General features: G+C 37.7%; 1 protein-coding gene across 1 annotated transcript in view; it reads left to right on the plus strand.

The window, feature by feature from the left end:
- LOC136840265 (neuronal cell adhesion molecule-like) overlaps positions 1-25,000 on the plus strand; it is a 1,114,986-nt gene that overhangs the window by 913,297 nt on the left and 176,689 nt on the right. Inside the window, exon 5 of the mRNA XM_067106910.1 lies at positions 12,659-12,791. Within this exon, the coding sequence (XP_066963011.1) occupies positions 12,659-12,791 (133 nt within the window). The remainder of the gene's footprint in view (positions 1-12,658; positions 12,792-25,000) is intronic.

A 25,000-nucleotide genomic window follows, 5' to 3' on the forward strand; every position in this document is an offset into this window, starting at 1 on the left:
AGATCCTCAAAGGTGCTTTTTTTTTTAATTTCGATATAGTAGCTTTTTTTTTATTTCGATTTGGTCAGCCTAGGAACACGGGCCACCACCGGGCCGTGACTGAAAGTTTTATGGGCCGTGGCTGAGAGTTTCATACAGAATTATATGCTGTACAGAAAACTCGATTGCGGCGAAGAAACTTCGGCGCATTTTTTACTTGTTATATACCCAACACCACGGGAAAATAATGAAGGATGTAAATCCTGACCGGTGTCGGCTCTATTGCTTATCCATCTTCAGAGGACTAGTACATAACAGTAGAAATTCAATATACAATATATATGCTAGCAAGACTACCTGCGAACATACTGACGTTTGGAAACCAAGAATTTACACCTGACACGTGTTTTGTAGGTATAGTCCTACCCTCATTAGTGACAGATCAATTGTGACATATTTTGAGAATATTTCCGTGAAACTATTTGTTCCCAGCTTTCCACTTCATTTGCAACTTATGACTGAGACATAAGGCACCAATTTTTTTTTTTTTTTCTGCAGAAAATATGAAGCTCATCTCAAGATAATTTATTGGAAGTATGTCGACGTCAACGAAACAAATCAACGAAAGAAATCCTTCCGCTGTTTCTGTATAACGGATAGAATATTCGTCTCGCAAGATTTTTCATTCAGAGGCTGGAGGAGAGGTGCCTCCGAGGGAAAACTTTTACTTTTATGATTCAAAACCCAAAGTATTTGCCGCCTGAATTTGTCTCTGGAAGAGACTGAGCTGCTCATGTCAAACGAACCATTGAGTTTGATGATGAAAAAACAAGAATGTCTGTTGTGTATATCAGGTGATTTGGCCTTAAGTGAATCTGAAGCGTTCGCTTCTGAAGTGTTAATGAGGGTGGAATTGACCTGTATAGCTGAAACATTCATTCTTCTTACATTTTCATGAGAAAAGAAGGGTCTCGAAAACAAAGGTATACAGTTTTAAGAACCGTCCTTTCTAAAGAAGCCCACGTAAACCAGGGAAAAAGCGAAGCTGCGATAGAATTCCATCTTTTCATTCTAAGATTAGTTATTTTATCTTTAGTAATACGATGAATTATAAAAAATGGAAGCAGAGGTTCTGTTTCTTTTATTTAATATTCACATTCTTTCATTCTTACCAGTAGTTTCTTTATTCCCAAATATATAAGACAGAGAAATTAGTGACATATTTATATGTATTCATTGAAGTATGAATATGTGTAAAGTCTGCTGTAAATTTGTCGATAATTTATGAACTTTGCAGAAAATGAATTTTTAACTTTCTCTCAGGGTTTGCTTTGCTTTTCACTAATGATGTACGTTATCTTTAAATGTATAATCTGTATGTATGTTTATTAACCCATTTTTTATTTTCATTTTTTTAATTTATGATGGCGTCAATAACCTAGGTGTTGTGACGCCAGTTTTAGTAGCTGTAATCAATCAATCAACCCATTTCTTCCTACAGAGTTGCCTTCCAGAAAAGCAAAGACATTTCTCATTGCCACTTGTGCAGTTAAACTGCTATATTGTTAATGAATCCCTGTAAAGTAAACTTCCATAACACTAGCTGCTTAATAAACCTACACAGAAGGCTCACCAGCAGTGCTTCGAACCCTTCACTTACACTGGGCTGTTCACCTCTCTTTTGCATCCTAGTTATCTAGTTCTTTCCTTCCTCTAGCTCTTTCACACTTTCTATCCATCCCTGCCTGCTAGGTCTCCTTTTCCTCCTTCTTCCTAACACTTTCCAGTTGTGTATTATTTTCATCAGTCTGTCATCCTCCATTCTTCCCACAGTACTGAAGCATCTCAGACCACTTATCCAACCCGCCACCCCCGGTAGGGGGTGGTGCCGTCATGCGGTGCACTGAAGGGATTACTTAATGTTCTTTGCACAGTGCCTTCGTCCCCTAGCTGTAGCCCCTTTCGTTCCTTTTACTGTAACTCCTTTCACATTCTCTTTCTTCCATCTTACTTTCCACCCTCTCCTCCTAACAGTTGATTCATAGTGCAGCTGCAAAGTTTTCCTCCTGTTACACCTTTCAAACCTTTTACTGTCAATTTCCGTTTCAGCGCTGAATGACCTCATAGGTCCAAGTGCTTGTCCTTTGGCCTAAACTCTATATTCAGTTCAACTTATCCACCCTTGCACCTACACTAACCCTTTTTCCACTCCATATTTCTGCATTTCTCACCCTTTCATTTCTTCGCATACTGTAAATACTGTGTTCAGCTCTACAGTTTTCACTCATTCCTTCGTTTGCATTCAACTGCCACACTCCACTTCCATACTGGATAGTTATTTCGACTGTCCCTTCATATATTCCAACCTTGGCTTCCATGGGCACTGTTAGTATCTTCCTAACAATTTGCACACATCCTGCTGCCTTTCTTGCTTCTTTACTGGGTGACTCCTCTCCTCGTCTTTCGGCCTGCTATCATGAGAAAACTATGCTACCAAATACCTAAAAGGAACTACTGATTCCATTCTCCTTTTGTCCTACTAACTAACTGCTCCACCCTCCTCGTTCATATTTATCCTCAAAACGGTACTCTTGCTCAAGTTTACTCACAACTTTCTCCTCCTCAAATACTTTCAAACTCTTTCACTAATCGTTGTAGTTTCAGTCCCTATCACCTATTAGCACTGAGACGTCTGTGACCACCAGACATTCCATATTCCATTCATGGCCTATCTTATCCCACAAATTTGTACAGTTCTTGTACTGTTCTTTCCTCTGACATCTTGCACCACTCCACCCTTAAAGGTCAGAATTAGCCATGGAGAAATAACACACCTTTGTCTTAGATCATTTTTACACGCTTTTACTTAACTTGACTTCTTTGTCTATCTATTTGTTTGTTTGTCTCTGTTTGGGTCAAAACTTGCAACCGATTTTTTACCCTCTTCTACCCAACCAATTTCACCCAGATTTGGTGTACATGTTCAAAGTCGGTGACAGTGCAATATTACAAAAAAAAATTGAAATAAAAAACTGAACACTACTGCAATTTTATCGTTGCGTAGTATGCAGAAACACCTAGGCAAGGGATTGTGTATTCATAGGTGTGAAATATGCAGTGTTGAGACCATAGATTCGTACGCTTTCGTAACGACCGTGCAAGCAATCGGTTCAGTCACTTGGTGTTGCAAACAGTACTTATTCAACTGTCAGACACTAAAAAATCACAAATAAAACTAATTTGAAAAATGTTAAAACCACGCTTTTATTTCAAAATGTACCTAAAAGTATAAAATAAACTTTCTGTGATCCACAACATTAATAGTCATGCTTATTCCTACAAACTAGCACCTGTTTCATCTCTACCATAATTTATTTTTCTATCTCGCTAAACTATTTACCTTCTTAACCATACATTCTCACCCTCTTCCATAGAACCTCTATCAACTCTACCGTAAACTTTTTTAGGTTCATGTGTGCCAAATGAAGACTAGACAGTTTACTGTCAAACTTCTCACATAAGGGGCTCTTGATCCACTGTCATGTTTGCTCCTATGAAAAAGACCAGTTATTCTTCTTGCCCATTCCTTTGCGATCTTTCCTTCGTTCTTTCCTTCTTTCAAACATGCCTTAAACATTTTCAGTTTTTCTTTCGGTACAAACAACACATTTAGAAACATATCTGTTTCATGTCTTCTCCAGTAACGCAGGAAGTCAGTATACTGAGCAGGCAATTCAAGATTTTTGGAGACCTGTCTACCGTGAGGAAATGTTTTGATTTGTCGTATTTTTCCATATGTTGAATATCGTTCCTTGTTTGATATTTAGCACCTGACTCACATTGCAATTTGTGGTACCATCGTTCAATTAATTGATTTTACGTGCTGTATAAGTATTTCACAATTCTGAAAATCCTTTGCTTTCATGTATTCCCAGACTTTACCTTCCCCCACGTAAAGCTGGATATTTAGTTAATTCATTCTAAAATTCTTGCCTGTTCCTCAGTGAGGTTAGATACCACACAGTTTTCTAGACGTTTCATTTCTGTTGTGACCACATTGAATCGTTAGAATTTCAAAAATTTCAAACTTAGTACAAATGCTTTTTGTCGAGCAGGCTAACATAAGTCTCACTTCGTAGTTTATTAGTAATGTTGTGTTTCTTTTTCACTGTTATTTGAATAATTTGTTTCTGCGATGTTATTCATCTGTTTAATTTTTCTTTTGTTTTCATACACATTTTATTCTTACATTTCAATTTCCTTTTCTTAACCGGGTTACTTTCCCTGTTAGGCCCCTTGTGCTTGTAGCATTCTACTTTTTCAACTGGATTTACAGCTTGGCCTGTAATAATGATAGTATGACATTAGCCACTCAGTCACACACACACACACACACACACACACACACACACACACATACACACACATACACACACCACCGAATTCACTTGTGAGCCCATCAATTTTAAACCGGTTTCTTTTCTTTTCAGAGCCCCTTAATTGCCCTTCTTATATCCTCAGCTATAATTCTCCAAACATTCCCAAGCTGACCCTGACCTCTTTCAGTCGTCATTGTTTAACTCCGTCTTTCCTCTATATTTCACATCCAACAAATCCTGGAAATGCTGTCTCCATCGACCCAGGGCTTCCTCTTCTTCAGGCGGCATCACTCCACTTTCACTTTCATTCTTATATCCATTTGTTCATTAACATTTCTCTTTGTATGTACTTCCCTGCAGAATAGCTTATTTTCCTTGAAGTCCCTACTAACCTTTTCCCCCTTCTTTTATTACATGCGCTCTTTATCTCTCCTTTTCTTAATCACCGTTTCTTCCTCCTGTGTTTCTTCATACAACCCATCCTTCTGTATTGCAATTACACCCTAGATTATGTCATTTTACCTTCACTAAACTTCTCATTTCCTCATCCAACTGTTCTCGTTTCTATACAGTCTTCCTCGCTGACTCTGTAACCCCACATTAGAATTTTACACCCTCCTCATATACTCCTCTTCTCTCTCAAAAACAGTCTCTTTCATTGTTTTCTAACCCTACCCCTAACACACCGTCTCAGTGGTTTCTCCTGGTCTCACTCAGTCTTACCCATGCAGTTCTCGAACTACTATAACGCGTCTGTAATCTTTTCACCCGTGCTTACAACCCCTGTCACGCCCAGATCAGTACACCTCCCCTAGCTCTACACATTTCAACTAGTTATTCCCGTCCCTGCACGCATTACCCTTTCACCTTTGTCTCATTCAGGGCCAAAGCATCGAAATTCCTCTTCTTAAGCAGACCAGCTACCATAAAATTACTTTTCATCTGCTCCGCAGCCACACGTTCAAAGTAAATACAGGACGTGTTGCTACAGCCCCTCGTGTGTTGTATGTGCGTGCAAACGTTTTATATTAGGAAAAACTATTAGTTACTGAGATTTGGGTAGGTTTCATTTCCAAAAGTCACCATAGAATTCTTTACAAGAAAGATGTTTGTGCAACTTGACAAATTTCTCGCTCTCAGCTTTGATAGATTTTCGTTTGACGCTACGAGAACACAACTCCGGGATATGACTACTCTCTCTCTCTCTCTCTCTCTCTCTCTCTCTCTCTCCTCTCTCTCTCCACTTAAGGGGGTTTACCGATATAACTCTGGGTTTGCTCAAAAGTTGTATAGAACAACGGTATGCCTCTCCAGGGCCCTTTGGAGATTAGCATTTTATTTTGAAAAAAAAGAAAATCCGTTTATATTGATTCATTTCTATTCTTGAAGGGTATTGTGGCCCTGAGTATTTATAGAACATTTAATCGATGCCTGGTTATGGTTTTTGTTCAGTTAATTTATATATATATATATATATATATATATATATATATATATATATATATATATATATATATATATATATATATATATATATATATATATATATATATATATATATATGTATTATCAGAAAGTTCAAAACGTCCTTTTAATATCCAATTCACTCTACCTCGGAAATAATATATTTTCATATATGTTACCGAAGGGGAATTTTTAGTTGATAATAAGTCCACCGTCCCGTGGGATCGAACCAGCGACGGACGAGGAATCAGGACTACAGTGACGCACTAACGAAATCGGGCCACAAGAGAGGTAATATATTTTTCATATATGTTACCGAAGGGGAATTTTAGTTGATAATAAGTCCACCGTCCCGTGGGATCGAACCAGCGACGGACGAGGAATCAGGACTACAGTGACGCACTAACGAAATCGGCCACAAGAGAGGTGACGTCGATCCCACGGGACGGTGGACTTATTATCAACTAAAAATTCCCCTTCGGTAACATATATGAAAATATATTATTTCCGAGGTAGAGTGAATTGGATATTAAAGGACGTTTGTAGCTTTCTGATTGTATATGAATCACGGTGATGTGATAAATAGTTTATATATATGTATATATATATATATATATATATATATATATATATATATATATATATATATATATATATATATATATATATATAATGCATAATGTGCATGTGAATATAATTATCCCTTCATTTTTCTCTTTTTCATCCGTTATTTATTTATATATATATTCTACAGAGATAAGGTTGAATAAAATGTTAAGTATGATGACCTTTATATAAAATCATGAATTTTCACACTTTAATTGCTAATGATATTAGTTATGTAATTAATTTAAATTTGATATTTCATTATTTGTCTGATGCTGTTTATGTACACTTTAAGATATTAATATATATTTTTACCAAATTCAGCTAGAATCTGTGTATCATGTGGTTTATCGTTAAAAATATTTTGGTATGTTTTAAATTTGTATTTTTTATTTAATTTTTTGCATTTTCTTTATATTTATTTATTTATTTGTTCATCGTGCTTTCCGAGAATATTCCTCCTCTGGTTTTGCTTCTGAGATGGAGGTCAGCGAAACATCGGATGGGAATTATGTGACGTCAGCGCCGCACCTGAGGGGAATTACTGCTCTTGAATACCACGACAGAGGGGAATTACTGGCCTTGATTATACTCGAGTCGACGTGCAAAGACAGCGGAGAAAGTTCACAGTCATTTTTGCAAATATTTGAGTTTTTCTTTTTCTTTTTTTTTTATTTTAGGGAAAAAAGGCACCGGATTGAAATCACTGTGACATTTTTCTGTAATGTCTGCAACCTTTGTATGATATACATATATATATATCTATATATATATATATATATATATATATATATATATATATATATATATATATATATATATATATATATATATATATATATATATTGATATATATAATTACATATATATGATATAAATAACCAAAACACAATCACCTTTGGAACAAAAATTTCTGACTCACATCAGGATCGAGCCCAGGTCTCTCTCTCTCCTCTCTCTCTCTCTCTCTCTCTCTCTCTACTCTCTTCCTCTTACTTTTCCCATTTCATTTGTCTTTTCCACTTACTTCATTGTCTCTTATTCTCCTTTTCTTTTATGTTCCGTTGTTCTCTCTCTCTCTCCTCTCTTCTCCTCTCTCTCTCTCTCTCTCTGTTGAATTTTCATTCTCCCAATATCTCGGTCTTCATTTTTCCAGTCTCTCTCTTTTCACTTTTCATTCCTCCATTTTCTCATTATGCTCAGACCCTTTCTTTCTTTTCCTTTCTTCTATTTTCTCATTTTGTTTTCCATTCCTCTTTCCTCTCTCTTCACTTTTCAGTTCTTTCATTCTGTCTGTTCTCTTTTCAGTTCTCTCTCTCTCTCTCTCTCTCTCTCTCTCTCTCTCTCTCTCACTAATTTTCCATTCGTTCATTCTCTCTTTCCCTTAGATTTTCGATTTTATTTATTTCATTTTACTTGCTTGACTTACTTTCTATTTCCCCATTTCTCTTCATTGCTTTAATTCTTGCAGTCTTTCTTTGTATTTTTCCATTTTCTCTCATTCCTTTTTTCTAACCTCCATTCAGTATTCACTTGTCGTTTCTTCTATTTTCTCTACAATCACAAGCTTATTTTTTTCCATTTTGTTTGTGTGTGTGTGCGTGTGTGTTTGTGTGTGTGTGTGTGTGTGTTCCTCCTTCATTTTTCATTTTCCCATTCTCTCTCTGTGTTTTTCCATTCTTATAATTCTCATTCACTTTTCTCTTCTTCCATTGTACCTCTACACTCTTCCAATTTTTCAATCTCAGTTTTCTCACTTTTCCACTCTTTCAGTCTCTCTCAATCTTGACTTTTTTTTTATTCTTCCATCCTGCCTCTACACTTTTTCTTTCCTGCATTCTCTCTCCGCCCAGTTTTCCATTCTTCTGTTCTCTCTTTCTCTTCACTTTCCCATTCTTCCAAACTCTCCCATAATTCGCTTTTCCATTCCTCAGTTCTCTCTAATCGCCATTCCACCTTTCCCATGTTTCCAGTCTATGTCTAGGCTTCTACATTCTTGCATACACTTCTCTATTCCTTGGTTGTCTCTCGTCATCTTTCCATTCTTCATTTATCTCACTTTTCGCAAACCCATATATTCTTCCATTCAACCATCCTCACCCGCCATTCTTCCCTTGTCCCTGTCTTTGTTTTTTCCATTTTTCCATTCATCCCATCTGCCTTTTCACTTTTTTTATTCTTTTGTTCTTTCTCACTACTAACAAGGATATTCTCTCTTTCCCATTCTTCCATTCTCCTTTCTTATTCCATTCCTCCGTCGCCTATCCACTCCCTTATTTCCATTCCTCCATTCCCGGTCGCGCCACCAGGCCCTCATTACCAATCTGCAGAGGGAGGGAGGCAGGTGATAACATCTGAGGCATTTGTTCCACGGTTCCACCTTACTCAAGTTTTATCATCAGACGCTCTCAATGGGCGAGTCGTTCGTAATGAATTATGGTTCCGCGAACTGGAAGGTCTTTGTGCCATGTAATTATGAGTAGTCCCGATAACTTGTCAATTTCTAAGGCTTGGTTGTTACATGTAGCCTCATAAGAGCTGGGAGTAATCAGATGCTCTCCGAAGTGCGGAAACTTTGTTAAATTTGTAATGGATACACACGCGCGCGAGCACACATACATACACACGGACACATACAAACATTTGCACATATGTGTGTGTGCGTGCACAGGGAAAGATAGTTTTTTATTTAAATTTGCGAATGCTAAGCTGTAACCCTTAGTATATCTTAATAAGATCATCATGATGTGATTCTATATCTTATGAATTCGCTTCTGTAACCCTCAGTATATCTTAATAAGATCATCATGTGATTCTATATCTTATAATTCACTTCAGAATCCGCCCGTATTCAATCCCTCTTAATGTAGTGAACTATACTCTTCTCTCCCTCTTTCTCTCACCCCTCACGATTTCCAATGTCCTCTCTCTCTCTCTCTCTCTCTCTCTCTCTCTCTCTCTCTCTCTCTCTCTTCTCTCTCTCTCTCGTCTTACAGTTTATTTCGTAGCCGAGGACCCACTGGTCGGTCGTCCAACCATGCAACCTGGAGAGAGAGAGAGAGACTCTCGCGAAGAGGGGAAAAGGATATCGTTTTACAGTGGATTGCACACGGGATTATTTGCTCCTTAAACGCCGTCCTCCTTTCCCATGAGGAGCCATGAGAAGATACAAGATGGGCCAAGATTTCTCCACGAAACGGTTCAGAGATTCAGCCAGGAGACAGACCAATATTTTTCTAAACCCTCTGCTTATTACATTTTGATCTTTATCCGTTTTTACGTATTCCCCGGACAAATTTATTTCTGAAGTCTGTGCCTCTTATCTTTTTCTGGTTTTCTATTTTTTCCCCTACCTTACGGCAAAACAGCATTTCTGTTAATTCTTTTATCGTATCTTTTTTTTTATTTGCCTTAAACCTGCGCCTAGTCTCTTTTTTTATACGTTTCTTTTTTACATTTTTTGTAGACTCATTTTTAACTTTTTCTTCCTTTCTCCTTATCGGATTATTTTTCCTTTGTGCTGATGTCTCTCCTCTGTGTTGAGATTTACACTTCATGAATTCATTTCTTTTTTACATTGAAGGATTGTTAGTTTTGATTCCTTTTGGAAGTTTTATTTCTGTAATTGGAATTTTTTCAATTTCATAGCTGTTTTGACGGTGAAGACACCGAGACGGGCGTGACTGTCTGATATAGTCTCTGTTGCTTACGAAAACTTTGTTGATGCTCTTCTCTTTCTTTAAAGATGACTTACTCTTTTTGCAATAATCCAGTGATTTGACCCTTCACATGTTCCGGTCTTAAGTTTAGTTTAGTATATGAAATTTTGGCTTTCAAGCCAGCACTGGGGGACTTGTGGTCATTCAGCACTTAAAGCAGTAAAAAGAGGGAGTTGGAGTGGTTGGACAGCAAGATGAAGAGATTCAGAAAATAAATGAGATGAAGTACAAGGAGCTTAAGGTGAAACTGAGAGAAACCCCACTCCTGCGCAGAGAAGTAATAGTTGGAGAGGGTGGACAGCAAGATTGAAGATGGGAAGCGGAAACGGCGGTAAAGTAAAAGGCTAAAAACTGGGTGCAGTTAAGGACAGAGGGAGCTCTGTACAGATTTTACAGATGGCTACAGTACACTAAGCGAGGTGCATTGACGGCATTACCCCACTACGGAATATATTCCGATTATATTTTATGCACTTGTAAACATGCGCACACATACTGTCACGCTTACGTAAAAAAGAGGAAGGCTGCGGTTTCTTCTGAGAGGGAATCTGGAACAAAAGCATTGGTTTATGGAATGAAGTTCAAGTTTGAGAAATATTTTGAGAAATATCAGATCCGAAGCCGAATATTCTCAAGCAAGAAGAAGGAAACAACTGACACCATCAGTTAACAGCGGTAGCCATAAAGCCAAAGCTATAATATATATATATATATATATATATATATATATATATATATATATATATATGTGTGTGTGTGTGTGTGTGTGTGTGTGTGTGTGTGTGTATGTGTTGTGTACGCGCGCACCTGCGTGTGTGTAAGTATGTATGTGTGTACGTATATCTGTAGGTGCAAACCACATACCTATTTCAGTGATAGAAATTATACATGTTTGTGTGGGAATGGATGGGTGTAAGTACACACAAACATACTACCCTGAGTAGAATCTACTGGTCACTTTTTCCTAGATACGTATGTAACTGTAAACCCCACCATGCCCTCTTAACTTCTCGAATTCTTCACACGAGTGGTGTACGATGGTGAGGATGGCTCTATTCCAGCTCTAATAGATGTACAGTATCTGAATTCGACAGATATAGCCTATGTATTAGAGGCAATAGAATTTTACCCTTCTAGTGGTCAGGTCGGCATCATGAACTCGTTCTGATACTCTGGATGTGAGTTCGAATCCTGCTACGGACGTCAGACTTGCTTCAGATTCTTGCATTTGGATCTCAGGCGCTTAGGACAATCGTATCCAAAAGTGCGAAGATTTTGAGAAGTTTTGAGGACATTATGGTTATTACAGTAACATATTACTCTAAATTTGGGCATCGTCTTATTGCAATGTAGAGCCTAGTCATTCCTTGACTCTGATTGCTGTGATAATTACGAACGAAATGAGCATTTCAGTTTTCATGGACCCCCTTCAAGTATGTCTTTTGTTATTATTTATCACAGGCATTACGATTTGTTGTTGTTATTTAGTTTATCCATTCCATTGTGGACTCTGTTCACACAAATATACCTGTTACTTTCTCATTTCTCTTTAATTCTGAAGGTCAGAGACCTCTGTTTTCTGAGGCATAAAAGATTTATCATGACCTTCAAATTACAGGTCAAGGTTAAGTGAATAGGAATATAGCCATCAACCAAGTTCGCCTGTTTAGCCCTGTTAATTGCTTCTGCCAACAACACTGGAATGCGGTTTATTTCCATCCGTGCTACAGTATTTGTGTGTTGATGTTGGAAGGATGTCTCAGGAATGTAAGACCGGATACTGACGAATGGGGATGTAGATTTTCAGTGAGTTACATCCCCAGATGGCGCAGAACTGGTAGACTGCTGAGGATGTGACTGTTTATTGCCATGGAAACCGTGTTTTATGCGACTGTAAACTGGTACTACCGATACCATCAACAATGACCGATATAAGAGAGCGAGTTGAGACGGCAAGTCCCGACTCTAGGGATTATGTAACGTCCCGAAGTTCATGTTAAAGCGCCTTCATTCTGTATACTTATATAAGACCAGTGATGAGAAAGGCTTGCTCTTGGCTGGACATCAAGTCTAAACGTGGAGTCTGTTGCTTTTAGAATTTGTATTCTATAAAACACGGGCACATAGTGCATTTTGTGTAGTAAGATAAAAAACATACAAAATTCGAAACTAGACGTGTCCATGCAGAATTTAATAATATAATAATAATGATAATCATAATAATAATAATGAATGCATTGCGCTCCTTGCTATTATTCGTAAACTGATGTTTGACTTTGGAAGAGGTATGCTTTTGACCGAGTCCTCTTGATTGCGTTATTTTCCTTTGCGTACATTACACTTGTTCGTTCACTTGTTAGTTCCTTTCATGTCCTTGTTTTTAGGCGTTGCAATGGTTTTTCATCCTGTAATCACCTATTAAGTTCCTTTACTTCCTTCCTTGCAGGTGTGTTGCATTTGTTCGTTCACATGTACCTCCATGTTAAGTGGTTTCGTTTTATTCCTTTGCAGGTGTTGCACAGCTCCGAAACTGACGACTGGACCTTGCACGTGCAGTACAGCCAACCCCGGGACTCCGGGACCTACAAGTGCCAAGTTAACTCGGATCCCAAGATTGCCAGGAATGTCTACCTGAGTGTTACAGGTAAGGTGACACCAATGGTTACGGAGGTTTGTGTTTATGTCGTGGTTTTGCTGCTTTAACAATAATTGGTTTTATTGTCGTAGGTTAATTTGTTATTGTTGTTTTGTTACGTGGTTATGAGTTAGCACTGCATATGCTAACATTTTGATATGATTGGTAATTTATGTTTAGCAAAACGAGCAGCGATTGTTGGTCATTTCTGCTCAACAAAAGTAGCGGTAGTCATACATACCAATAATCGCGGTAACTGTTCAAATTCAAAACAGTCTTTGCTTTAGTCGCTTTGTTAATTCTTGATATTATTGCTCCTATATATAGACTTTAGCCACCATTACCGAAGAGGATTGAGCAGTACTATTTTCAGCAGGGGCACTTTCGCCAAATGCGATTTTTTCCCTTTTCCGAGCTCATGCTTTTAGCTTGTCAGTCGGTAAGCCGGTTTAGCGAAGCTTCCAAAGGGCCGGGAAACTCTACGGTGTGGGGACGCCCGTATTAGGGCGACAGGGCAAGGTCGGTTTGTTTGCTTGCACATAGCATTTTAGTGTTATTAATAGTAAGGTGAAGAGGCTTTCGGTTCAAAAACGCGTAAGATCCTGATGATATGCATAATTATCATTATTACGACTAAGGGGAGATTCATTGTAAAGTATGGTTGCAATAGCATAGTTGGTTTTATTTTCACTTTCTCAGTTTTTCTCATGAGTTTTTGGGGGCTGACCATAAATTATCCTCAAAATTTACCCATATTTATTTCGTAATTGTAACTTTTGTAGGACATAGGCATGATCGGGCACTCCTTTTCTTTGACTAAGGAACGAATCAATAAAGATATGAAAATATACGGGAAAATATTCACTAAAGTTAGAGTCTGAAGACGTTTCATTCCGTTGTGGCACGATATGATCACAACTGCTGTTCGATATGCAGTGTATTAAAGGTTTACATGGATTGTTTAGATTGAGCCGGTCTTATGCCAGCATGGCAAGTGTTGAACGGGATAAGAGGCCTGTTGTGAACCGATGGACAGAGACAGAGTAAGAGGTTTAGATTAACTTGGATGTGGCCAGCAGTGACGCCTCGCCTTAATGCGGTGTGCTACTTTTAATGGGTATATAAAAGGCCTTGTGTGAATCTTTGGACTCTTTCCAAGCAACAAAGGCGATGACGTAGTAGCTGCTGTTTTAATAAACCCCTTCAAGCTTTAAGGTATCCATATGTGAATCCTGGTGTAGCCAGAGAAAGCCAGAAAGGAAAGTTGAAGTATTCAAACTTAGTTGGAAATATTCCTAGGAGTTCGGAAAAAGTGGAAGTCGTTAGAACTATATTTAATTAGTTCGGCCTGTGTGGAGAGACCTAAAAGGAAAAGAAATGAATACGAGAAAAATATAAAGAATATTTTTATAGAGTTCATTTCGTAAGGTCAAAGGAAGAATTATTTTAGTATGAGAATAAGAGCGTAAATATAAGGAAAAGGTTCCTAGACCTTGGATGAAGAGGATGAGTTATAGCTAGTTCCGGTCATTAACTAGCGAGGGACTGAGGGGGAAAGGGTCACTGAGCAGTAGTAATTCTTAAGCTGTTGCAATATCGGGGGAGGGTTGGTAAAAGTGGAAGTGTCAGGAAAAGGTAATTAAGTCATTTAGGACAGGTTTGGCAGTCGTTGGCAAGCCGGACAGTGGAAGTCTTCCTTTTTTCCTGCTGATTTCAACTCCTATTTCTTTCGTTATAAGTTCGCCAGTGACAACTGAAGTTCTACTGCCGCAGTCATTGGTTTTTTCACTGTCAGGTTTCAAAGATTCGAAGGTGTGATAAAATAGGTGGAAAGAGCATAGTACAGAATGGGCGAGTTTAATACTGCAACATTTAAACCATGCATACAATGGTTCACATATAAGCTAGGACACTTTGGTATCGTCTTTTCACCACTTTTGGACTTACGAAAACACTCCTTAATGTCATGTCTTTTGTTACAAATGACACAGTTTGTCCTTTATAGCGATCTTGGTGTCCCAACGTTGAAACGGAAAACTCCCAACACGTTCTGGTGTTTATCCCTCGGCGTTGAAGTAACCTGATATTTTTTAGCCATACTTGCCTAAGAAGGGGTTCAGTAAAAGTTGGCAACATTTTTCATAAGGGGTATGACAAGAAGGCACATATGTGAAGTTGTCGGACGGTATTGCGGTTTCGTAGGTATCTTTTGTCGGTTCCCTTGATGTCTTCATAAACTGTTGCTGTCCGCTGTCTTTACTTCGCTCTGCACTGTTTGATCACCGCGATGGTCAAGGTGCTGTTTCTGTAACCGTGCCGATCGCCTGCCGGGTGTCACTCCGTCAGTGCTATAGCAGCACCTTTCTTGTGTGGCACCAGTATTTTCGTCTCTTCTGGGTAATACTGGTTGTATGGGTCTCCTGGCGCTGATGGGTAGAAGGAGCGTCTCCAGTGTGACCTTCACGGATGGTTTCAGGCGTAATATGTGTAGTGCCTCCAAGATTCGCAGGTGGCAGCTCTCAGGTACACTATCGGTAAAGGTAATGGAGACGGCGGAACGAAAATGTCGTTTAATAACGTAATTTTTTGACAGAAGGATTTTAAAAAGGGTTTATATAATGTAGTATAGGTGATATAATATGAGAAATGTACCGAGATAATGAGAAATTTACTGTTTCGTTTATATTTTTAGTTTCGCCCCCGAGGGGCTTTTTACTAAACATGGCGCCCGGAGGAGCTTCCTTCATGTTTAATACCAGCCCCTTGGGGATGAAAGAAAAAAAAGGACAAAAGACGGTAAATCTCTCATAATCTCGGTATATTTCCCACTTGTACCTCATTATATATACCCTTTTCTGTTTTGCTCCACCAAAACATTATATTAATAAACGTTACCTTCGTGCGGCCGTCTCCTTTACATTTACCACACTATGCTATACTATGGACAGTGGAAGTAAGCTTTGATCTCGATGAGATTATGCCATAGGTCGCTTTGCTGTGCCTGCTGATGGCATCCTTTTGGATGTGGCACGACATCTGCTCCGAAATACGCAAGGTAGTCATATCAGCATAGCTGCTGGGTATCTTCGGATAGTGCTTAAGAAGTAGTTTACTTAACTACAGTCGCTTTTAAATGGGTCATAAACAGGTGGGGCGTGGCTGTTTGTCATCCGATGGTTTGATCTTTACTTATTCTCGTGATAAATAAGATTTGTGGTTTCTTACATGCTGGATTGAGTTATATTTCATCCATCTTTATCCCCGAAAACATTCATCGTCCCGTTATTTGGAGCTCGTGCGCGTACTGTGAAGTACTTTTTTCATTTGAGACGTCATGTCCCCGGTCAGAAAAGTTAAGTATACCTTAGTTTTACAGACCACTGAGCTGATTAACAGCTCTCCTAGGGCTGGCCTGAAAGGATTAGACTTATTTTACGTGGCTAAGAACCAATTGGTTACTTAGCAACAGGACCTACAACTTATTGTGGAATCGAACCACATTATAGTGAGGAATGGAATTTCTATCACCAGAAATAAATTCCTCTAACTCTTCATCAACCGGCCGGGGAATTGAACTCCGGTCCATCTAGTGACAGTCCGCAGCTCTACCGACTCGCCCAACAAAGAGCTCCCCGGTCAGAGATCGAGGTGTAACATGCATCGAGTACCTTTTTCATTTCTTTGCTTAATGTCACGGGTGAAGTATCTATTATTGACCCTTTATGAGAGGTAATATTGGCCCATTCTGAGAGGTATGATAAGAGGGGAAGCGGGAAATCGCTCTCCGGATGCAGACGCTGATGATTTTTGTGTCATACAATCTGGGCACTGTTTTGACTATCCAGGCAAAAACGTAGGGTTGTAGCCTTGACATACAATGCGTCGCTGTACCGTTGGCGGTGTGTGTCAGAAGGACGCCCGGAAAGGGCAGCTTCCCCTCGGTACCCCTCGAACGAGTGTAGTAGAGAACGTTGCTTTCCTCGAACGTTCTGTAACGTGTGTGTGTGCTTTTTTTTTTTTTTTTTTTTAGTAAGTTTAGGAATACGAGAAAAGGCGTCGTTTGTTAGCTCTCACGTGAAAAAATTACGAAAAAAACCCTCAAGGGGAAGCCCCGTCACTACTTAGTCCTTTTTAGATATCTGCCCTTTGTGAGTGATCAAGAGGACCTCATTGGTATGTGCATCCCAGAGTGTCTTTAGGATTGTTCCGGTATGTGCAGTGTCGGTGTGGTTTTGTTTTTAAACACCCAGTCTAATATATGATTGTTTCGTCTACGTGTACATGTGTAAACAAGTAAGGACTCCTCATTCAACGATGTATATATCATATTTTTGTATATAGTTTCCTTAGTAAAAGAAAAGAGTCACCCAAACGTGTGTGTGTGTATATATGTGTATATGCAGTATATGTGTGTGTATGTATATATATACTATGTATATATGTATATATACATGTGTATATATATACGTACACATATATATGCATAGATGGATATATATATATATATATATATATATATATATATATATATATATATATATATATATATATATATATTTGGAGGGAGAGATCAATTCATTCATGTGTATAAATTGTTGACATTCACTCGCCTTCATACATTCATGCGTGACGGGAGGTCTCGCCATTCTCGTCTCCCGGTGATTACTGAACCTCGGAGCGTAAATACGCAATTGTCAACCCTTTCAACTTCTGGAGAGTTGCCAACTGCTATTATTACCAATTACAAGCGCTAATCGTTTAAGAGATTGTCTTGCCCGAGACAGCGATGGCTGCGCCAGTGTTCAAAGTTTGCCAATTTCATCTGAGTTTAATGTCGATTAATATCTGAGCTAATTTAAACCATTTCATTCCAGCAACTTTTTTTTTAATAATGAGAATGAAAAAGTTGAAGGAAGTTTTTTATCGCTCTATTGTACCCAACAGACTTCTTTCCATATGAAAGATTATATTTATATGCTGTCTATATTATTTCGCTTTAAGAATAACTTTTTTTCTGAATTCATTTAGTGTTCATAATTCGTGTTATTTAATTTCTTCTTTAATGCGGATTATTCTTATTACTTACAGGCTTCCATTTTAAGTTGCAAGTGAGAAAAAGACATTTTTCATTTGTTTCCTAATTTTGGCTTGAGAAAATTGCGGTTCTTAACTTAATTAACCACAATTTTCTTCCAGCTGTTGATTCCTCTCAAAGTTTATTAGCCTTATAAATGTCAAGATTTCATTACCGTCCCTCTGGATGATCAAAAAGGAAAGGAAAGAAAAGAAAAAGGAGATGCGAGTGATTTTCTAAGGAAGGGAAAGGGCTTTCAAGTCTAATTCCCCTCATCGCTGACATCAGGTACTGATCATTATCACAGTGGCACCTGGGAGATCCTTCCCCGAGTTAATCTGAGACTAATTTATCGACAAAAATTTATTGTTTTTTTTTTTATATTTCATCTGGTTTTTTTTATTTTGCAATACTTCAATTAACTAGTTTTTAATACTGTATTTTAGTGTATGTTTCTTCTTATTTTTTATCCGTTTGATATTTTCATATGTGTTATGTTAAACTTTCTTTTTGGCTTTTGAGCAGTCATGTGGGATCTTGCTTATGAAGTTAATCGCATCTTTGGTTCGTTCAGTATGAATAGAAACAATGTCTTTTCTCTGACGTATTTAATCACTCCATCCATTAAAATATTAAATAGGCAATGGAACATAACGCGCCATTGTCTCAGTCCCATTTTGACACCAGACCAACTTGAGCTTCCATCTATCTTAACCTTTACAACTACGAATATAATGGTGACTCATCTCACCATTACATTTGTCAGTTTGCTTTTTAATGTGTTCTGAACACACACACATGCGCACATTATAAATATATATATATATATATATATATATATATATATATATATATATATATATATATACATACATATACAGTATATGTGTATATGTATGTATACATAAACATATATACCTGTATATATATATATATATATATATATATATATATATATATATATATATATATCCATAGTCTCTGTGATCATCATTTGTGGTACCCAACTAGCACAGTCTTTCCTCTAAGCCAAATTTTTATGGTTGATGAATTCCACCGAGCCATAGCTAATCCCCGAGTGTGCGCTATGTGATTCACTGTCACTTCGACATCGTTACTTACAGTTTCGCCCAAATCCTTTCGGTTTCTGCGTGCCAGACTTCAGCTTTTTCGGAGTGATAGCCTATCACGACAGAACTCAGCATTCCAACTCTTGCTTGCCGATTCTTATGAATTTCCTACTTTTCTCAAAAGCTGTTTTGTGTATCGCTTCCTTTATGGTTAAGCATTCACTCCTCGTCTTTCTTTTCTTTCCTTTCCTTTTTTTAGGTGGGGGGTAGGGCCCGTGGGTTAATTTCCTCGGGCCTGATTGGTAGCGGCATTAGGTTATCCATAACGATGGCCTTTGCTCTTGACAGATTTAGTCTGTGTACTTATTGATAGTACGTCAGTGAAGCCTTGTAGATCAACATTCACTCTCAATTCAGATGTTTTACACTTGCGTAGCTGACTCAGGTCTGGAACAGAACAAACTTGGAAATAAACACGACACAAAGAAATTAGAATTCCAGCTGTTAATGTGCAAGACTGGTGCTTCAATTCATAAAATGCTCAGTGATTTAGGATTGCTGCTTCAGAGAATGGCCGAATAATTTTCGATGAAAATATATTTGTGGCTTAATATTTATGAATATATATTATACTCGTATATTAAAGTTAAAGTCCTTCTGGGCCTCTGTAGGCTTATAGGGGAGGCGCTGATCTCCTGTTTCTTAGGCCGACGTCCAGTGGGGGACAGGTGTATATATATATATATATATATATATATATATATATATATATATATATATATATATATATATATATATATATATATATATATATATATATATATATATATATATATATAAATGAATATAAAAGTACGTTAAGCGTACGTGACAAAATTTCATAATTTTGTCACAATTTTGCCATAATTTTCTTATAAACTTGCCAATCATCTGTCATTGTAGAGATATGCTGATATCGATTCTAAGTACAGTACCTAAATTCGACAGATATATGTATGGCAGAGTAGATATCAACTCGCATCTCTCTTGATAGCTGGGTTGTCTATGTCACTGTCTATATTCGTTTCTAAATCAGTCATCGGTTCGAATCATACTGGGGACCAAGCACTTTATAATTCCCAATGGATGGAAGTTGTTCCCAGGGAATAGTGAACTGGATATGAAAACGATATTTGTGGCTTAATATTTGTGAAAATGCATGTGTACAGGTATGTATATACTGTATATATATATATATATATATATATATATATATATATATATATATATATATATATATATATGTGTGTGTGTATGTATATATGTATACATTATATATATACATATATATAGATGTGTATATATATGTATATATATACACATATCCATACCTGCATACATACATTTTCACAAATATTAAGCCACAAATATTGTTTAATATCCTTGTAAACTACGTACGTATATATCAGTGCTCCTTTATACTTGGTCAGATTATTTATTTTCATGCATTCACCAAAACGATTATATCTGTTGATTGGTTTTAGTTTTCTGTAAAAGAAAACTATAGTGCCGGCTTTGTCTGTCCGTCCGCACTTTTTATGTCCGCCCTCAGATCTTAAAAACTACTGAGGCCAGAGGGCTGCAAATTGTATGTTGATCATCCCCTCTCCAGTCATCAGACATACTAAATTGCAGCCCCCTAGCCTCAGTAGTTATTATTTTATTTAAGGTTAAAGTTAGCCATAATCGTGCTTCTGGCAGCGATATTGGACAGGCCACCACCGGGCCTTAGTTAAAGTTTCATGAGCCTCGGTTCATACAGCATTATACCGAGACCACCGAAAGATAGATTTAATTTCATTGGCCTTGATTATACGCTATAGCGGCTGTACAGAAAACTCGATTGCGCCGAAGAAACTTTGGCGCAATTTTTACTTCTTTTGTTTAGATATCAGTTATGAGATTGGCTATTTATATATCAGTCGAATTGGCAATTTTTACGTCAGTCGTAATAGTTGAGATTGGGGGGAAGGGGGACGATTCCAAGGTGGTTATGCTCCGCCGGTCACGTAGAATGTTATTTCCTATGTTAAGTTAGTTTAAAGTGGGTGGTATTTCTCCAGTCTTACAGATAGCGTAAAATGGCCATTTCCTTCGCAATTGTCAATTGTTGTTTATTCATTTTTTTTACGCCAGGACTGAAGTAGAAATGATCTTTCTTATGCAAAAAGTGAGGAATTCACTTTTCAAGAGCGAGATTTAAGTAAAGTAATTTTTGTGGATGAGAGCAAGAGTGGGATACTCCCTCGTCGACCTCTGCATTGAAAAGTAACTATACGTTTTTCTGTTTAGACACACCCTTCGCTCAAGACTAAAGTCCTTCAACTATATCGATTTTCTCCTAAGTGTTTGAAGTGTTTTATGGATTGATAGTTGCTGGGCCATTATGATCTTTGAAAACTTTGGGAACTTTTGTTTTAAGTTTTGATTTTTTTTTCGCACACTTAAAAGTGGTAGTGTGCATTATAATCCGATTTTTGTGTTAAAATTTTTGCTATTAACGAAAACGTTGCTAATATAGTGTAAATTTGGAGATTAGCAGTCTTTTCGACGCGTTTGCGTTATGAACTGCATATGTGCGCAAGCAGGATGGTGTAAGTACGGGCCCATGTATGCAGTTTTTGTGTTTGCGTCTGTGTATACGTTTAGTGTATACGTTCAGTGCCCCTGTGACAGTGCACGTGCTTGTGCTTGTCACCAAAACGAAAAATTCTGTTATGGTCATATTCATGTTTCTTGATAACTGCCTCGTTTTCTGTAATAAGGCTGACGCGTCATCTGCTGTTCTTTCGTTGAACTGTTTAATTGGATCATCTCAGCTGTAATTTGTTAAAAAGCGAGGCAGGTGATGACTATTCATATTGTTGATCTTCTAAGTAATGAAAGATTTTTGTTAACGTATTATATTTTTTTAATAAGGACATATACATTCATGTAGCAATCCGAAAAGCCGTTCAGTTGATAACTAATTTTCGCTATATGAATATAACACTTAATATGATAAATATAGAATTTGAGAACAAAAAGAAATACGAATACATTCGAATAGAGAAAACTTTGCAGTAAAATAGATAAAAGAATAAATAGCGATCAAAAGTGATTTGATTACTCTACAACAAATAAAAATGCATGAAAGTCAAAGCAGCACTGCTGTCCGACTTAACAAGAGGAACACCAGGATTCTAATGCTCCCTGGCCTCTGGGATTGGTCAAAGATGCGGAAACTGCCGGGAGAGTAGCACGCATTGACTCCAGGTGTCCGACTACAAGGATATAACGTTCAGGTAATGCTTGAGGAAGAGGAGAGCCTCGATGGCTCGGTCGGTAGAGCAGCAGCCTCAGACTTCATAGAGGTCTGTGGCGCGGGTTCAAATCCGCAGCCGACCGGTCAGAGAGGCAGACACTTTGCTATCCTTGTAGACACCCCAGGATTACGTATGTAGTCAACGGATAGGTTTGCTGAAAGCAAATGGGTGTTACAGACTAATACACACATAAACAAAGCCACTCCAACATCTTCTAAAAACATAACAGACACCTCACACGTCTCGAACTTAACCGCCCAGTTCTCCTCGCAGCTGGGAGAAAGGGAGCTGTGGATTTGGTACGATACATGTACACATTCGTTACCGGGGTCTAAATGATGTCAAGCAGGGAAGCCGATCGAGGCTACGGCCTACCCCAACGCCAAATCAAAGTCCTTCAAAAGAAGGCATCGTGCCTACCCCATATAAAAAGGGGAAAAAGCACGTTAAAACGAAGAAGAAGAAGAATGCTTGAGGAAGAGTGGGGCCAGACATGAGTTCCTCTGATGCATCGGAGTATCGCTTACAGCTTCCCGTGCCCTTTGCTCTTTGACTTTTACTTTCTACAAGTTCATTTCGATTTCTTCTTGTTTATCCATCCCAACGGCTTGACTTCACCTTTCTCCAATTTTTAACTCCTTATCGAAGAGCAGGTCATCCTGTTGAGCCCAATGTGAGTGTGGAAATGTCAGTTGAGTGGTCTCGTTGAATTGTAGGGAAGAATAATCTCGCTTATAAAATGTAACAGTACCGGTATATTATATATATATATATATATATATATATATATATATATATATATATATATATATATATATATGTATGTATATATGTATATATATGTATATACATATATACTGTACACATATAAATATACATACACCCACACACAGAGCCATTCTACGGTAGATGCACTCCAAGTTCAGATTTGCCGTTCTCTCGCCACTGGCCTTTAAATATTCAAAACGGAAGAGACCCTAGTCTGAGCTTCGGGACGGTAAGTAACGTCCCTAGAGTCAAGACTTACCATCTCTACCCTTCTATATCACCGTCGGTTTTGATACAGGTACGCTTCTGTTAATAATAATAATAATAATAATAATAATAATAATAATAATAATAATAATAATAATAATATCTTCCCACGACGGCTGAAGGCGAAAATGTGTGTACAGAAAAAGGCGGGGAGCAGTTGGAGCAGTTATGTGTAGATGATGAAGGCCCCGTGATGCCGCTGACAGTTCAAAAGGAGAACAGTATTCCAACAATGGAAGAACAAAAGATCGGCGGCATGCGGCATTTATATATGTCAGCATCTTGTAGATATAGGAGCACCCGGGAACAATGCCGAGCTCTCTCTCTCTCTCTCTCTCTCTCTCTCTCTCTCTCTCTCTCTCTCTCTCTCTCTCTCTCTCTCTCTCTGTCAGCATTACAGAGTCATATTTCTGTGCTGCCTTCATTAGGTTTGCGATTAGCCTATGCGTCCGTGTGTGTATACATATGTAATTTTTGTGGCAGCTCGTTTGTACTGAATTTTTGGTGTCGTAAATATTAGACAATTTATGTATGAATGTAGATATGTTGATGCACACACACACACACATATATATATATATATATATATGTATATATATATATATATATATATATATATATATATATATATATATATATATATATATATATATATATATATATATATATATATATATATATATAACCATGGAGCAAAGGCGACACAGCGCACATCACATTTGCATCAAGATCAAAGGGCAGGAACACAGAAGCAGATGACACAGTAACCATTTATTCCGACGTTTCATGATTCTTAATCACATCATCAGGAGATCTACGACAATAAAATACAATATATTAATATAAATTAATTAAAAGAGTTATATACAGACTTTACTTTAAAAACGCAGAGAGCAAGCTAGGAAAATTTATAAAATAGAACATAAAAAGATAAAATTATCAAGAACAGACAACTCTCTCAAACACAGACGCATTTAGAAACAAAATAGCAAAAAACCAGACAACATACTTAAATACAGATGCACTTAAAAACACTGGAGGGTAAACCTGCCAATCCAGAGGCCAATGACACACTAAGTATAAAACACACACACACAAAACAAAAAAAAATTTGAAAAGGCAGAGAGTTAAGACAAAATACAAAGGGTACAGCAGTTGTTTGACAATTCAGTGAGGGAACTCGTTTGTTTAATATTTAGTGTTTCGTCAAAAAAATATATTAAGGCCATCGATCTTAAACTAATTCTAAGAACCCAAAAAGTATCGGCTCTCTTTTCAGATTTAAGGATCGGCTACCGCCTTTGATGTCGTCTGGTGTTGTCTATGAGTACAATTGTCCTAAATGTAATTTAGGAAAATATATTGATCCACCAGGCGGCTTCTCAAGGTGAGGGCCGATTCCCACAGAGGATAAGTTATAGAACCGGGTGCCGATTAACTAACCCAGAATCCTCTAATATACGCAGCCATACCATTAAATGCAAAGCCAATATCAACTATGAAGATTTTAAGATTATTGGTTATACAAGCAGTCCTCAAGAACTGCTTATTCTCGAAACACTAAATATTAAACAACGAGTTCCCTCACTGAATTGTCAAACAACTGCTGTACCCTTGTATTTGTCTTAAACTCTCTGCCTTTTTGAAATTTTTGTTTTGTGTGTGTGTGTGTTTTATACTTAGTGTGTCATTGGC

This window comes from Macrobrachium rosenbergii, chromosome 7 (genome assembly GCF_040412425.1).
Source record: "Macrobrachium rosenbergii isolate ZJJX-2024 chromosome 7, ASM4041242v1, whole genome shotgun sequence".
NCBI classification, from domain to species: Eukaryota; Metazoa; Arthropoda; class Malacostraca; order Decapoda; family Palaemonidae; genus Macrobrachium; species Macrobrachium rosenbergii.